This window comes from Marmota flaviventris, chromosome 3 (assembly GCF_047511675.1).
Source record: "Marmota flaviventris isolate mMarFla1 chromosome 3, mMarFla1.hap1, whole genome shotgun sequence".
Taxonomy (NCBI): Eukaryota; Metazoa; Chordata; class Mammalia; order Rodentia; family Sciuridae; genus Marmota; species Marmota flaviventris.
Window position 1 is genome coordinate 10,419,749 of NC_092500.1, and position 15,878 is coordinate 10,435,626.

The following is a 15,878-nucleotide window of genomic DNA, read 5'->3' on the forward strand; positions in this document are numbered from 1 at the left end:
ATGGCCAGCGGCAGCCTCAGCTCCCACCCTCTGCAAGGCCTGGGTGCAGGGCCTTCCCCCAGGGCGTGCCAGACTTGGGTGCTGATGGTTCCCTAGGGACCGTGTTGGAGAGCAGATGGCTCCAGCAGGTCAGGGCGGGGCCTGCAGGACACTCAGATGTCACATCCTCGCCTCCTGGAAGAACTGGCTTCTCAACTCCACCCTCCAAGCCACATGCCACCACTCACGAGGGTGGGGCGCTATGGGGCGCCGGTGAAGAAGCCACTTGAAGAAACCCCACTCTCCATTCCCCGCTGCCTGGCCACCCAGGGAACCGGAGTTGCTGGAACGTTTTATTAAGTTAAGGAGGTTCACAGAGCAGGAGAGAAGCGCCCTCATGGGTGGCGCCAGCGTTTCCATGCCCAGCACCCCTTGGAGGAGGAGGTGGGCCGTGGGGCAGCTGCTGGCTTCCTCGGTCCCACTGTCCAGAGTCCCAGGGTGTGGGTCCACCCAGGGCAGGAAGTAGTTAGTGGGAGGTAGGCAGGAGGAGGGTGCTGGCTCGTGGCCTCTCCTCACCAGGGCCACCTGCCTGGCTGCTGCCTGGGCCTCCTCTGTGACCCCGGGCAGGGCCACAGCTGATGCCCCAGCAGGGGACTAGAGACAGGGGACTCAGTGCTGGGGCACACACCACCAGGAATTGCTTTTTAAAAAGTATAAAGTGTTCTGCAAGAAAAAATCTATATAAAAATCTCTTCACATATAAAATCCTGAAGAAGGTGCCAGGTAAGACCCAGTGCAGGGCGCGCTCAGACCCGCAGAGTGTGCACGTGGGGTGTGTGTGTGTGTGTGTGTGTGTGTGTGTGTGTTGGTACACGTGCATGCGCGGCCCACAGGGTGGCGAGAAAGCTTGGCTTCTGACTCCATCCATCAGGGAAAGAGGGCTATTGGTCCCTTGGGCTGGAGGGTCTGCAGCTGGACTGGACCATGAGGACCTGGAAGGCAAGGGCGGGTGCTGAGGGCCAGGAAGCCCCAGCCGCAGGCCCACCTGGGGTCGGTCCTTCCACCTCCTCCCTTCCTGAAGGCTGCGCCAGACCCTGGCTTCCCGAACAGCCCGTGGCCTTTCCCGTGTGCCTTGGGAAGCCTGCACGCCTGGGAGGAAGAGGACACTCAGGCAGGCGGGCCCTGGGAAAGCAGTGAGGAGAACCCCTGATGTGCGGGGACCCCCGTGTGCACAATGCACCCCTGAGGTCTGGCCTGTGGCTCTGGGAAGGGGCAGAGCGCCTGAAAGTGGCACTCCTGCATCCCCAATAGCCCCGTGGTGGCCCAATCAGGCCACAGAGTGGCCCTGGAGAAACTTAGGCAAACAAGTTCAGTGCAGCCCGTGGCCTGATTCTGAGCTCCCAGGGACAACCCTGTGTGGCCAGGGGGTGACCACTCACAGAGGGGGAAGGTGGCCCGGCAGCAGGAGGGGCAGGTGCAGCTCCCTCCCCCAGACCCAACACCCACGGCTGCCCGCCACAGGGCCCACCGCTCACTCTACTGCGCCAGGCTGTTGCGCGTGGACTCCTTCTCCTGCAGGGCGGCCATGGCCAGGCGCAGGTGCTCCTTCAGCTGCTCGATCTCCCGCTCTGACCGCGTCTTGATGTGGTTCAGCTCCACGTACACGTCCTGGTACTTTCCCGAGGTGAAGCGCTTGTCCTGGGGGAGGGGGTGGCTATGAGGGCCTGAAGTCCCCCTACTGGGCCTGACCTGGGCACATTCCCACCTTGCTGCTGACCACACAGCGCCAGGTGGCCAGGCCCTCTGCAGCCTGGTACTTTGGCCCCTTTAGGGCCCCTCCTGGGCCACCCCCTCCCAGCCCTACATGAGACACAGGTTTACTGTCATCTCATCCCATTGGGGTGAGCACTGAGGCTTGGAGAGGTGACGTTCTGCCCAAGACCACAGGCAGTGAGTGGCAGGGACCAGAACCAGGTCAGCCTGGCCAGTGCCGGGGCCGGCTCTTCAAGTGTGGTGAGCCCCATGCTGCTCACACATGCCCAGAGCCACCAACATGTCCACTTCTGGTCCCAAACTGGCAGAGTGTGTTGGGGCAGGACATAGTAGCCAAGGGTGGGCCAGCCAGGCCACAGGCGCAGACCTGGCCTGCACCCCAGCACCCCAGCACCCAGCCACGTGGCCTGGGCCTCACTAGAGTGCGCACTCCTCAGGGGCAGGGATCTTGGTCTGCTTGTTTGCTGTCAGGACCCAGCATGGTGCCTGGCACACAGCAGGCGCTCAATAATAGTAAGCAGACAAAGCCCTGCTGAATAAATGAAAGCAAGTGTCGGCCTCGTCCAGTCACTTCCCCTTTCCTGGCCTTTGTCTCTCCGTCTGTAACTGGGATAATGACACCTTCGTGGGACACACAGAAGAGCCTCAGGAGAGGAGGAGCTAGAGGGTGCCTGGCACCCAGTGTCTCTCAAGCACCCCTGTGCCCCCGCCCCAGAGGCCGGTGCCCACCTTCTGCATCCCCTGGAGCTCGTCGCGCAGACACCGCACCTCCTTCTTCAGGTACTGGAGCTCATTCTCCTTCACTCGCAGCAGCACCTGGGGACGGGGCGCCGGGGTGAGCCAGGGCCGGAGGCCAGAGCACCCAGGCCCACAGTGCACCCAGAGGGCCTCTCGCTGCCTCGGAGCCTGCTCCACATCCGGGGTGGACTCCCTGGGAAGCCCGCTCTTCTCTGTCCCTCCCCCCCCCCAGACCCTGTCCACAACAAGTGCAAGGGAATGTGTCACTCGTACCTGCAGCCCCAACCCAGCACCAGGCCTTCCTTGCTGGGGGCAAGGAGGTCAAAAGGAGGCTGTGTTGTGGACTGACGGTCAACCAGAGCTAGGTGACCATGGTGGGCTACCCCCAAGGCCCAGGGGCAGGGCTGCTAACTTGACCAGGGGGCTGCAATCCCAGCTGGGCCCGGAAGGCTTGAAAGCTGTTTGTGTGTGTGTGTGCTGGAGATTGAACCCAGGGCCTTGCACCTGTGCAGCCAGCTCTCTACCAGCCGAGCTATAGCCCAGCCCAGCTTAAAGGCTCTGATTGAGTCCGCCTGCCTGGTTCAAGCCCTGCTCCTGCAAGGAGGAGTAGGGGACCCCAGGAAAGTGCTGACCTCCCCGTGTCTGCTCCTCCTCTGTCCAAGAGGACATGGAACTCACCAGGGTTGGGAGGTTGGGCAACAGAGGTGAAGGACTTACACAAGTGCCCTGCTGCGGGGTGCCTGGTGTACCTGTGTGTTACTATTACAATACGGGGTGACCCTGGATCTCACGCAGTTTCCCACTCTACGTTGCCTTGTAAGGGAGGCGCTGGCCCATCCTACAGAGGCTCACGAAAGCAGCGGGACAGGACTGGATGGGAGGGCCCGACCCTGGAGGCTGGGTCCCCAGCTGCAGGTGACTCCGTCTGTCACAGGGAGCTCTCTGCACAGCCCGGGCCAGGGGCCACCGTGCCTGGCGTCGGGGAGCCCCTCACCTCCAGCTCACAGGAGCTCCGCTCGGGGCGCCCGCAGCTGTTACCGGTGCCCTGCGAGGCAATGAAGCTGCGCAGCCGGTCGATCTCCTCCGACAGGCGGGTGTGCAGCTCCTGGAGGGGGGCGCCATCAGAGGGTGCTGGCCCGGCCCCGCCCCGCCCCTGTAGCCCCGCCCCCCGGAGCCCCGCCCCGGCCCCTGCAGCCCGCCCCCGGGTCAGGCCCACCTGGTTGTGGCGCAGCAGCTCCTGGCCCTCCTGCTGGCAGCGGCGCAGGGTGTCCTCGCGCTCCTCAGCCTGCCGCGTCAGCGCCCCGATCTCCAGGCACTTCTGCGAGTAGCGCTCCGACAGCACCTGCAGCTCCCGCTTCAGAGCCTCCACGTCCGACCTGCGGGGAGGGAGGGCAGCCAGCTGCAGGCGACCAGAACTCCTGGTCCCTCCCCAGCTTGCCCTCGGCCCACTGGGGCCTGGGGGACGGTGACAGCCTTTCTGGGCTGCAGGGTGGTGGCGAAGGCCTCTAGAGTCCCCGAATTCCAGAACTGTGTTCTGTGGCGGGGAGGTGACACTGCCCAGGCCTGGGGACACTGAAGGGGTGAGGAGGAGGGAGGTGGTCAAGACCAGCTCAGACAGGCCAGAAGAGCTGTCACCGGCACTGGCCTGGGCTGGCTGTGGCCCTGCTGTCCCTGTTCCTGTGTGAGACTGGGCAGGAGCCTCCACGGGGCACACTTGTGTCTTCTGCCAAGCGGTCAGTAGGGCCCTGGCTCCGAGGCAGACCCTGCCCACGGGCTCCAGGGCTGTTCCCTCTTACTGGTGCTGCTTCCGGAGGCCGTCTGGGCCCTGCTGCAGGCTGCGCGTCTTGCTTAGCTCGCGGCTCAGCTCCTCCTGGTAGGCCTTCTTCATGGCTTCGATGGCTAGGACGGGGCAGAGGGGAGGAGAGGTTGGAGGGGGGAGGCACCAACCCCAGCCTCCTCTCAGCCTCCACATGAACTGGTAGAGACAAGATCAGGAAGTGGGTTCATAGTCCAGCTGTGCCCTGAGTGGCTTTGGGCAAGTGCTCAACCTCTCTGAGCCTGTCACGGAAGACGAATCTTGTCTGATGGACTCTCGTAGGGAGACCACGATGTCTAACCACTGGTGCCTCCTGTTAGTAACTGTGGGGTTGGACCTGACATGGGGGATTATCCCTGCAGAGCCCCGAGGGCCCTTGAGCAAGACCCGTCTGCCTCGCCCAGGCTCAAGGAACAGAGCTGGAGCTGGACAGTCTGCACAAACCTGTGTGACTTTGTGCAGTGACTTAACCTCTCTGTGCCTCATTTGGAAAGTGGGGAATCAGCTGCGACTCCACTCCAGGGTTCCTGGAGGATGTGCGTAGAGCGTTTAGAGCAAGGCCCTGCACAAAGCGGACATTAGCTGGCTGTTTTTCTCAGACCATGAGCTCCCAAGGCCCGAGTACTTTTCCACACCACACAGGGTTGTGGTGAGGCTTAAACAAGTCGCCATCTGTAATTTTACCCACAATTCCCAAATCCAGAAGCTCTGAACACAGAAATGAAAGTTTCCTATCATTCTTCTGATGGAGGTCCCCAATGTGAAGGGACGTGAGGCTGTTCATGGTCTTTGCTTTGTCACACAAATGCCACTCCATCCATCTCACTGCAGAAGCTCTAGTGCTGGATCACAGGGGGCACCTGGATCCTGCTGGGTGAGGGTGGCAATGGCGCCTGCACAGGGTGACCTCCCCAAACACGAGTCCCCGAGCCCAAGGCCCAGCACGAGGGACTGTGGGCTGCACAGGAAGCACCGTGTCCAGAGCTGGCAGCTGCAGCTCCGCATCATGTGGCCTCTTTTATGGCTCCTACGTTCTGCCCTGGGTGCCAGGCCACAAGCCCCCGGGTGCCAGGCTGTGCCAGCACACACCGCAGGCGTGCAGTGGAGGGGGAGGAGGTGTCGCCACCTTGGGCAGTTGCTGCTTCTGGCTTGAAGGCACAGGGGGACTCAGAGCGTGACTGCAGTCAGAGTGCTTGGGGCTCCAACCCTGGCTCTGCCACCTCCAGCTCTGCCTTCTGGGACAAGTCAGCAGCCTCTCTGAGGCCCAGCTTCTTCACCTGGGAAACGGGCTGCTCTGGGAGCAGTGAGGGCTAAGGACATCTCCTGGCCAACACAGAGTGGGCACAGCGGCCTGGGGCAATGCTCACAACCAAAGCCGGGCCGCCCGGGTCTGGCCATGTGCCCAGGGACGGGGCACACCTATAAGGACAGGGCCTGTGACTTGAGGTGGACGCCAGGGGCTACAGGCCCTGAGGGAACGCAGTCACAACCCCCGGGGCAGTTACTTCCCGTCTCAGTCTGGCCTTTCAAAGGAGGGCCAGAAACCAGTTCTGCCGACGCCTCCCAAGCCCGACACCGAAACCCTGCCTCTTCAGAGCCTCCCCAGTTCCGTCGGGAGGCTCAGTGTGGAGGCCGAGCCTGGCGCGTCCTCACCTGAGGCCGTGGCCGCCGTCTCCTCGGCCAGCAGCCACTCCTTCTCCTGCTGCAGCCGCTGCAGCTCGCGGTCGTGGTGCCGCTGCAGCTGCTCCATCACGTGCTGGTGCGAGGACTCCATCTCCGCCAGGCTGCGCTCGCAGGCCTCCTGTGGGCCAGAGGCCAGGAGGTCACCGGTTGCGCCACGACCCAGGCCAGCAGCCCTTCCAGGCAAGAGGCCTCCGGCAGCTCCTCGGCACTACCCGGACCTGCCCACCAGCTGCACCTGCCCACCCCGCCCACCCTCCTCACCCAGAAGCCTCAATTGGCACTCTCTGGCCTCACACCCTCCAGGGCTCCCCACCCTGCAGGCTCCAGTCCCTGTCCCGCGGCTGGCCTGGTGGCCCATCCCTCCCAGCAACCCGCTATGAAAACGCAACCCTGGGCGCGTCCATACTCCGAGCTTTAGCGCACGCTGTTCCCACTGCCCGGAATGCCCCGTCCTCTCCCTAGGGAAGGTGCCTGGCCTGCGGCCCAGTCAAGATGCCTCTCAGAGCTCTGTCCCTGGGCAGCCCCTTCCCTGCCTCCAAAGGTTCTGCTTCTGCCAGAACATAACACCCCCAAACAGGGACCTCTGACCCCTGGGGTCCAGGCCAGGGCACAGCACACAGCGGATGCTCAGCAAACAAGCTGAAGTTAATGATGTAATACCAAACAGGGTTCTGCAGAAGGGGGCAGGGGTTTTAAAGACTGGCGATGCCCACCGCTAGGAGTGCCCACCATGACGGACACGTGCGGGTGGATTTGCGCATCATTGCACAAATGTTTGTTTGGTTTTGTTTTTCTGTGGTGCTGGGGATGGAGCCCAGGGCCTTGTGCATGCGAGGCCAGCCCTCTCCCAGCTGAGCCACATCCCCAGCCCCGCGTCACCGCATTTGAACAATTTTATCCCTTGACTAGCAGGTCAACTCTGAAGTGGTCACACAGGGAGTCACACAGGAAGCCACACGTGTACAGACTCGGGGACAAGGGTATTCCTTGTGGCAAGGTTGGCAACAGATGGAAACGAGAAACAACCTAAATGCCAACGGGAGACCCTTAAATAAATGATGGCAGGGCACCTTCTGAAGGACTCCAGGCAGTTGCTAGGACACAGATGCCCCTCTAGCTGCTGCGGAGGGTGTCCCAGGAGCCAGGCCATGAAAGCTGGCTGTGACCATGCACACAAAGTACTCCCGCTCACAGGCAAATCACATCTGGCTCTGTGTCCAAGTCGCGTGTGAGAAAACATAGACGGGCACAGACTGTGGGAGGGAGGAAAACAGCACCCCAAGATGTCCATGCCCTACTCCCTGGGCCTGGGACTGCGTGTCAGTCCATGGCAAGAGGAATCAAGGCTGTGCGGGATGCAGGTTACTGGTCAGCTGACCACAAACTAGGAGATTAGGCTGGACTATGGGGCCAAATGCAATCACAGGGGAGCAGCAAGCCGAGGGAGGGAGATGTGACCAGGAAAGAGTGGTCACTGGGGCAAGAAGTGACAAGGACCAGACTTCCCCTCTGCAGTCTTTGAAGATGAAGGAAGGGACCAGGAGCCAAGAACAGGCCTACCACCAGAAGTGGGACGTGGCAAGAGCCACGGAGGGGAAGGCCGTCCTGCAGCCCGGCCAGACGGCGCCAGGCGCCAGCCTCCCAACCAGTGGAGACCTGTGCTGTTTAAGCGCTGTCTGTGGTCATCTGCGCCAGAGGAGACAAATGGAGACGAGGTGCGATGGTCACTGGGGTGGGAGAGGCAGGGACACGCTCATTTCTAACCTTTCAATTTGCTTCAGTCATTACTATTATTTTTGTGGTGTTGGAGGTCAAAGCCAGGCCCTCACCCAGGTCTGGGCAGGTGCTCTACGACCACCAAGCTCCGTCCCCAGCCCCTGTGAGAACTTCTTGAAAATGTGAACATGTCTCTTGTGTCAGCTTTTGAGGGGTACCAGGACTGAACTCAGGGGTGCTTGACCACGGAGCCACATCCCCAGCCCTATTTTGTACTTTATTTAGAGACAGGCTTGCTTAGTGCCTCGCCATTGCTGAGGCTGGCTTTGAACTCATGATCCTCCCACTTCAGCCTCCCGAGCCACTGGGATTACTGGCGTGCACCACCGCGTCCAGCTCTTGTATCATTTTGTGAAAATGTTTCCAGTAATTAAGAAAGGCAGGGAGGGGCCGGGCAGGAAAGCACTGCTCAGAGCCAGGAGAGCTTCGCGGTACCCTGCAGCAGGCCTCTTGGAGGGAGGGTAAGGGCCTCCTGGATGCAGGTGTTCTGGTGGGAGAGGCACGTCTGCCCTCTGGGCCTCTCTGCTGTGTTCCGAATGTCCCCTACTGAGGACCACAGAACATGGCTTCAGAGCCCCACAGAACGGATTCCTTAGGAAGTGGATCTGCAGAGCCCCACTCTCTGAGCTTAGCTTCAGCCTCTCTCAAACTGGCCTCACAAGACCAACCCACGAGGCTCCCTGAGCAGAGGGACCGCTGGGCACAGGAGGACAAGGTCAGCACTGTTGGGGGAAGCCTGCATTCTTAAAGGGCCAGCGCAGGCAGGCAGGCAGGGCAGCTGAGGGTGTGGGGTAACCGTAGGAGGTGCCCATGAAGAGGACTCCTAGAAGGCGAGGTGCTGCCCTGACCTACCTTCCTGAGTGGCCCCAGGTCCCGGTACTGGCTGCACCTCTCCATGAACACCTCGGTGAGTGAAGAGACACTGCGGCACCACCGCACGGGGCCGGAGGGGTCTCCTTTGCCAGCAGAGGGGCTGAAGTCCCAGCGCATGAAGCCAGGCCCCTCAAGGGTGCCGAGCCCCACAGGAAGGGCGCCCGCTCGGCCTGAGACACCAGGCTGGGGAATCTTCCCCAGAAGACACCTCTCCAGGGCCCGCTGAATATCTAGCCACCTCGTCCTGTGCCTGAGGGGGACAATTGACAACTTCTCTTTTGCAGCCTTCCATTCCAACTACCTTCCTTCAGCTGAACCCAATCCGCCTGCTCCCCACCCATCCCATCCCGAGAGGAGAGTGCCGAGGCCTCTGGAGCACACACGGGGCAGATGGCCTGGAGCCCAGGTCTGTGACAGCCCAGGGCCACGCCCCTTCTATCTGTAAGTCAGAAGCCAGACGCTGCTGTTCAAGCTTCATTTTAGTGGCAGAAACACTTTCCAAATGGATCAAAAGCTGGTTCATAGCAGAACAGATGAAGGCGGAGCTGCTGGGTTCCAGGGCCCACCCAGAGCACCTGGAGCTTCCTGCCCTGGGGGGCCTCTGAGGTCTTCCAGGTGCCCCAGGCTGTGGTGTGGGCCCAGCTTGAGGAGGGGCCCTGCCCAAGGCACTTTGACAATACCGGTTCCCCTGCACCCCCAGTCCTCCCTCCCCAAACCCAGGGACCCCAGGCTAGCCCTCCTCACTAGCCCCCAACCCACTCCCTCACTGAACTCGTCACCTTCAATTCGGCCTTGGGTGGCCCCAACTAGCACAGCAGCCAGCCTCGAGGGCTCCCCTTGGCCTGCCCAGGGCCCAGCCCTACAAGGCTCCTGCCAGCCCACTGCCCTCCAGCTCGGCCCACTCCTTGCCTGGGCTCTGCCCTCTCCAGACCTGCCCGTGTCCCTGGCAGACCTCCCCAGGCCAACTCCTCAGCTTGTCCTTGGAGGCCCTCAAGAGGCAGCGGCTGGCCTTCCCCCCACCACCACTCTCACATCAGTGCCTGCCCCTCAGGAAGCCTTCCTGGATCCCCCTCGTGGTGACCTCCCCCTTCCCCTACTGGAAGCTTCCAGAAGGGTCCTGCTCCCAGGGTCTGGGACCCCAGGGTTCTTTTCTCCTCAGGCAGTGATGTGCTGACCGCAGACAGCTGATTATCAAATTTTTAGGAATTTTATGACTTCATTACTAAGCAAGACCATTTCAAAAAATTAAATTTATATATTTATCATTAAATTAATTACATTATAAACAAAAATACTCAGGATGTATCACTCCCTAATTGTTTCCCCGTGTTTATTAGCACGCTTACGTCCTGAGGGTGTGCCTGATGGTGCCAGAAGGGGAAGCGCTACCTATCCTGCGGTGTTTCCTCCCAGACCCTGGCTCCAATACGCCAGGGACTTGGGCTGGACTCGTGGCACTGGCCACATGGGAGTGTTACACCCCGGAAACCCGTACGCGTCACAAGTCAGGGCTCAGGTTATTGCTTCATGGATCAACTACAGACTTCAGCCAGTGACGAGGAAATGCGGAAAGGATGCAGGTTAGACTCTGAAGTGCGTCATCGATAGCTTTAAATGCACACAGAACCAAAAACTGGAGAAATATTCTTAATAGAATATTCTCAGTAGAAACTATTATCTGATTCAGGAAAGAAGTTTGCTCACATTTACCAAGTTTCAATGTACGTCTTCTTATTCATTAGCATAAACCACATATCCATCAACACACACATTACAACTACACGTGGACACGGCACGGAGAAGTCACCAGAGCCCTGAGACAAGTCCATCTGCCATATGGAATTCATAATAAAAAGTATTTCATCATTTTTATTTGTAAGTTATATACTAAAAACATCCTTTATATGGGGAATATTTATAATAAATGTGTACACACACACACACACACACACACACTTTCTGGCGAGCTAGTCGTCCCAGTTGTGACAATCAAGAGTTTCCAGACACAGCCAACTCTTCCTGGGGGACAAAAATCTCTCCCAGTTGAGAGCCGCTGTCCTGGGAGGACAGTGTGCTCCCAGAGGGCCACTAAGGGGGCCCGTGTCCTGCAGACCTCCTTGGAAGGCACAGGCAGGCTTTCCCTGTGTTTAAGGAACAACTCCCAGGGCCACTGGCTCCCCACTTCCCCAGGGTGATGCAGGGGAGGGGTCCAAGTGCAGAGTGTCACACGGGGACTCACACACAGGCTCTGCAGTCAGCTGGACCCAGGCTCAAATCCCACCTCTGACACCTGCAGGTCGGGTGACCTCGGGCAAGTCACATAACCTCTCAGTGCTCAGTGGCCTTGTCTGTAAAATGGGCACAGTGATCATGCCCACCAGCTGTGGGGAGATTAAATGAGATGACGCATGTCAAATGCCTCACGGTTCCACCGGGCAGGAAGGGCTCCCAAAACATTAGCTGTTTTCGGGTAACACAGCAACCAGGAACCTGCCCCCAACCCCTCAAAACAACTCCGTGCCATACCTGGGAGATGTAGCCTGGGGGGACGTGGCCATCCTCCTGGGACTTGCGTGCATTCTGAGGGGTCTCCCCTCGGAGGCGCCACGCCTCCAGCTGGGCTCGAAGAGACTGGACCTATGAGGGGAGGAGACCAGGTCAGTGGGCGCAGAAGCACGAGGGACCTGGTGGGAGGCAGGGAGGGGCCCACAGGCCTCCAGCTTCCAGGTGCTTAGGAAGGGCTCAGGGGCTGAGAGGGACACGCAGCCCTCGCGTGGAGGTGCAGGCAAGGGGACGGTTGGGCTGTTTCCTGGATGGCCGAGTTCAGCCCAGAGAAGCCCAAGCAGGTTGGGAACAGCACACGGCAGGCACAGACCTTGCCCACACCGGGGAGGTAGCAGGGGCACCTTAAGTCTGTTTTGCCACCAGTGAAAGGCCTGCACTGTGGGATCCCAGGTTGCCCGGCGACTGAGTAACCAGTGAAGCGGACCCAGGACCAAGGACAAGGCCTGGGGTGTACAAGATGCACATTTGGTGACCTCTCTCCACCTCCATGGCTTAAAATTAAGGGCAGAAGCGGAAAATACCCACGCGACTAACGCGGCCCAGCCTGGGGAGGGCTCCCTTCCCGGGAAGCGGGGCATCAAATCGGGCGACCCCCCACCCCGGGAGCTAGGCCAAAGCAGCGCCAGGGCGTGCGTGCGTGGTGGGCGCGGCCGGGCAGGGGCCCACCTCCTTCTCCAGGGCCTCGTGGCTGTCGCTCGGGGGCCCGCGGCGCTCGCCCCGGCTCTGGTTGAGCAGGGCGGTGAGCGGCACCCGCTTGTTGTCCCGCAGGGGCAGCTTCTCCAGCTCCTGCCACTTCTTCTCGATCTCCTCGCTGAGCCTGCTCTGCTGCTCCTCCGTCAGCGGGGCGCCCAGGCTCCTGCGCGGCCCCTCGCCGGCGGGCACCTCGGGGGCCCGGCTGTCCTCAAACCACTTGCGGCGCTCCTCGGAGCGCTGGGCCAGGTCCCGCTCCAGCTCCTCCTGCTTGGCCGGTCGGTCGGGAGCGCGGGCCCGCTGCGGGGAGCCCTGAGTCAACGGGGACAGCTCCACATAGTCCAGGGCCTGCCGAGGCCCATCCGCCTTCCGGGGGCCGGCCCGGCCGATGGCCTCAGAGCCGGCCCGCTGCTCCCCAGCCTTCAGGGAGCCCTTCTGGGAGCCATAGCCGTGCAGCGTGTTCTCTTTATTGCACTCCGAGAGCCTAGGCAGGGCACAGCAGAGAACTCTCAGGGGGGACTTGCCCACTAGGTCCCCCAGGAGCACTTTCGGCGGGCGGCTCAGGTGCCAGGAGCTGGACAGGGCCCAGGGGAGTAAGCAACCCAACCTGGAGGCCGAGGACCTGAGTTTCACTGTTTACAGACCCTGGGGGCATCCCAGCTCTGCCACTCAGTGGAGCCTCCGTTATCCATTTGTAACATGGGACAGCACTGACCCGAGCACTTAGAGAAGAGTGGGACGCACCAGGAAGCCCTCGCAAATGCTGACCAGTGCATTATTACCAAAAGCAAGAAACAAAAAAACGTATAAGACAAGGCCCAGGGGCTGGGGCTGGGGCTCAGTGGTGGAGCGCTTGCCTGGCGTGTGTGAGGCCCTGGGTTTGATCCTCAGCACCACATACAAATAAACGAATAAAATAAAGGTATTGTGTCCAACTACAACTAAAAAATAATTATTTTTTTAATATTTAGTTTTTAGTTTTACATGGACACAATACCTTTATTTTGTTTTTATGTGGTGCTGAGAACCAAACCCAGTGCCTCACATGTGCTAGGCGAGTGCGCTACCACTTGAGTCACATCCCCAGCCCAAAAAAATAAATATTTAAAAAAAAAAAGACAAGGCCCAGGGTTTAAGGGGCTCGTGGTGGAGCAGAAGAGGGGTGCCTGTGGTCTCTACAGATGGGGTGAAGACTTTGGGACTTTTAAGTGACTGGCAGTTCTCTTCTTCCACAGTATAGGCGGGTACACTGTCACCCAGCCAAAAACTACACTTCCCAGCAGCCCCTGCAGCAACCCCTGGCCATTAGACTGCATTCCACCAGCAGGTGCAAGAAGCTGCTCCCTCTATGGGGCTGGGTGATCCTGGCTCCTGACAGGGCCTCTGAGCCATAGCCCAAGCTCTGCACAGAGGCTGCAGAGCAGCCCACCAGGCTAGACTCCACACCTTGGGGCTCATCTGGAGAATGGAGTGAACAGCTATCTGGCTTAAGCCACGGTGTCTTGAGTGGCTATGTCAAGGCCATGAGCCTGTATGCTGAACAACAACTCCGCTGCACTGGACCTGGGAGCCTACCAAGGCTCTGGGCACATCTGCACAGGTGTGCAGACATAAAGCCCAACACGACAGATGACAAATCTGAAATTCAGATGGGAAGTCATTGGTCCAGGCTGAGCCGCCAGGGTGTGGCCAGGCTGGGGGACTCACCTCAGCCCTCTTCAATAGCAGGCTCTCTTCCTGCTGCCCAGCAGCTTCAAGTCCTGGCCCCAAGAAGGCTCTGCCACCAGGTAACAAGAACCCCACCCTTCTGCCCCGGCAGCCTGGAGCAGGGGCTCCCCACCTGGGAAGGGACTGCACAGACGCCAGAGGACCCAGTCTCTCCCCTACAAAGGCGCAGGTATGGCCCCCAAGGCAGAGAGGGAAGAGCCACCTGGCAGGGACCTCTGACTCAATGCCTCTTCTCTCAAGAGCTGAATCCCCTTCCCACTCTTACGGGATGTGGGGGACATGAAGGGGGAGAGGTCAGACTTCAAATCCTCAATGTGTTTCCGGGCGAATGCCAAGAACCCCCGCTGTTCTTGCCTAGCTTATGTTTTGGTGCTGGGGGTTGAACCCAGAGATGCTCCACCACTGAGCCAATCCCCAGCCCTTTTTATTTTTTGAGGATTTCTCGCTAAATTGCTTAGGGCTTTAGTAAACTGCTGAGGCTGGCTTTGAGCTTGTGATCTTCCTGCCTCAGCCTTCCAAGTCGCTGGAATTACAGCGTGTGCCACAGCGCCCAGCTCCCTACTTTGTTCTAGAGGTACCGAGGCCCAGGAGGCTCAGTCTCAAGGCTGTCAGGTGAGTTCCCAGAATCCCACTCCTCAAGATGTGAAGGCAGGGACACCTGCCCAGCCCAGCCCAGCACTTACTTGGTGACATCTGGCGCTGAAGTTGGACGCACAGTCTTCCTCAGAGCCTCGATCCAGTTCCGCCGGATACCTGAGGTCATGGCTGACAAGGTATAGACAGCATCCTTGGTCTGCAATCCACACCGCAGTAGGTTAACACGTGGTCAACCCCACAGTCTCCCTGCTGACGCAGGAAAGGTGGCCCTTCCTTCCCTGGAGGGGGTCTAAGGTGATAAGCAAAGGGTCTGCAGAGGGCGCAAACGTCCTCCACGAGCCTGGGCAGGCGCCAGTGGCACCAAGCTCTCCCCAGAACTCCCAGGTGTTGGCACCAAAGCTTGACTGGCTCTGCGGAGAGGGTCTCTGCATAAATGGGGGAGTCACGTCCGATACCAACACCTCCTCTGGGTCCGACAGCCACGCTGCCCACCCCCCACCTCCCCCAGCCACACGCAGCCTCACGTGGATCTGGAAGCCATAGTTGCGCTGCACCGCGTACTCGGTGACGTCTGTGCAGGAGCGCAGGTCGATCTCACCGTCCAGCTCATCTGCCTAGAGCAGAAGGCACGGCAGGGTCACATGCGCCCTGGGGAGTCCCAGTCTACCGAGCCCGGCTGGGGCCTGTGGGCACCGGCTGCCTCACCTCTTCCGCTGTGGAGTCTCTGTAATACTTGAGGCTTGAATCTGTCAGCACGAACCAGTGCTTCTTCCACTGTTGGGGAGAGGGGAGGTGAGAAGGGCTGAGGCTGCGGGAGGCTGGACCGCGGGGGCTGTGCGCGCCACCCTGCTGGCTGATGGGGGGGCTGTGCGTGCCATCAGAATGGCTGACCCGGGAAAGCAGCCGGGTCAGAGTCAGAGCCTCAAGCACCTCCCAGGTGCAGATGAGGGAGGGGCGTGTCCTGGGTAAGGCCACTTCCTGGCCAAGTCAGGGGCTAAGGGCAACCAGAACATCACCCAGGCTTTTTTCATACACCCGTGGTCAGGGACAAAAGACTTCCCAGACAGGAGAAAGAGGCCCAGGGGAGGGGACAGAGAGCTGGGCACAGGCAGCGTGTGAGCTCCGCCAACCTGTACGTGATGACTTGGGCATCTTTCTGTGGTGCCCATCTCCTCTAGTCCAGGGTCAGGTGGCAAAACATGTTAGTAAGGGGCAGGGGCGCTAGATGCACTCTGGGCTTTGGCCTTTCTACTGGAATGCCACGGGCAGTCCGTGTCCTGCCAGGGTCAGTGCGTGTCGCCCAGGCCCCAGCCCTCCTGGGGCTCCCCGTCATCAAGCCCTACCTGTGCTGTTGCAAGCACTTAGTTTCCTTTCCTCTGGGCCATAGTCAGTTTTCAGGGGTGTGCAGGGATGACCTCCCCACTTATTCCCACTCAGTATCTCCTGGGAACTCGGGTGTCACATCCAAGGACCTGGGGTGTGCCTGTGCCCTTGTTGGCTGAGTGCCTTTGTGCAGCTGTCTGCACTTCTCTGAGCTTTAGTCTTCTGGGGCTACCAAGAAGTCCCCAAGCCTTTGGCAAGGCGAGAAGTACCTACCCCTGTGTTTCTCACGACACTTGGCACGGGCCTAGCCGAGGTTGTTGGGAGTGGTCCTAAGAGG

At 60.0% G+C, this 15,878-nt stretch overlaps 1 protein-coding gene across 3 annotated transcripts in view; it reads right to left on the minus strand.

The window, feature by feature from the left end:
* Window positions 1-280: 280 nt before the first annotated feature.
* The window catches only part of Triobp (TRIO and F-actin binding protein), a 50,769-nt gene continuing 35,171 nt past the window's right edge, over window positions 281-15,878 (minus strand). Inside the window, exons 12-23 of one of the 3 annotated variants that reach the window (XM_071609499.1) lie at window positions 14,924-15,036; window positions 14,743-14,832; window positions 14,305-14,414; window positions 11,870-12,377; window positions 11,165-11,275; window positions 5,960-6,107; window positions 4,287-4,389; window positions 3,707-3,866; window positions 3,485-3,595; window positions 2,482-2,568; window positions 1,515-1,677; window positions 281-971 (exon numbers count right to left, since the gene is read on the minus strand). In XM_071609499.1, the coding sequence (XP_071465600.1) occupies window positions 1,516-1,677; window positions 2,482-2,568; window positions 3,485-3,595; window positions 3,707-3,866; window positions 4,287-4,389; window positions 5,960-6,107; window positions 11,165-11,275; window positions 11,870-12,377; window positions 14,305-14,414; window positions 14,743-14,832; window positions 14,924-15,036 (1,703 nt within the window). In that variant the 3' untranslated portion in view covers window positions 281-971; window position 1,515. Of the gene's footprint in view, window positions 972-1,514; window positions 1,678-2,481; window positions 2,569-3,484; window positions 3,596-3,706; window positions 3,867-4,286; window positions 4,390-5,959; window positions 6,108-10,480; window positions 11,020-11,164; window positions 11,276-11,869; window positions 12,378-14,304; window positions 14,415-14,742; window positions 14,833-14,923; window positions 15,037-15,878 lie in introns of those variants that run through there. The other 2 variants (XM_027934602.2, XM_027934644.2) reach the window with 2 other exon arrangements.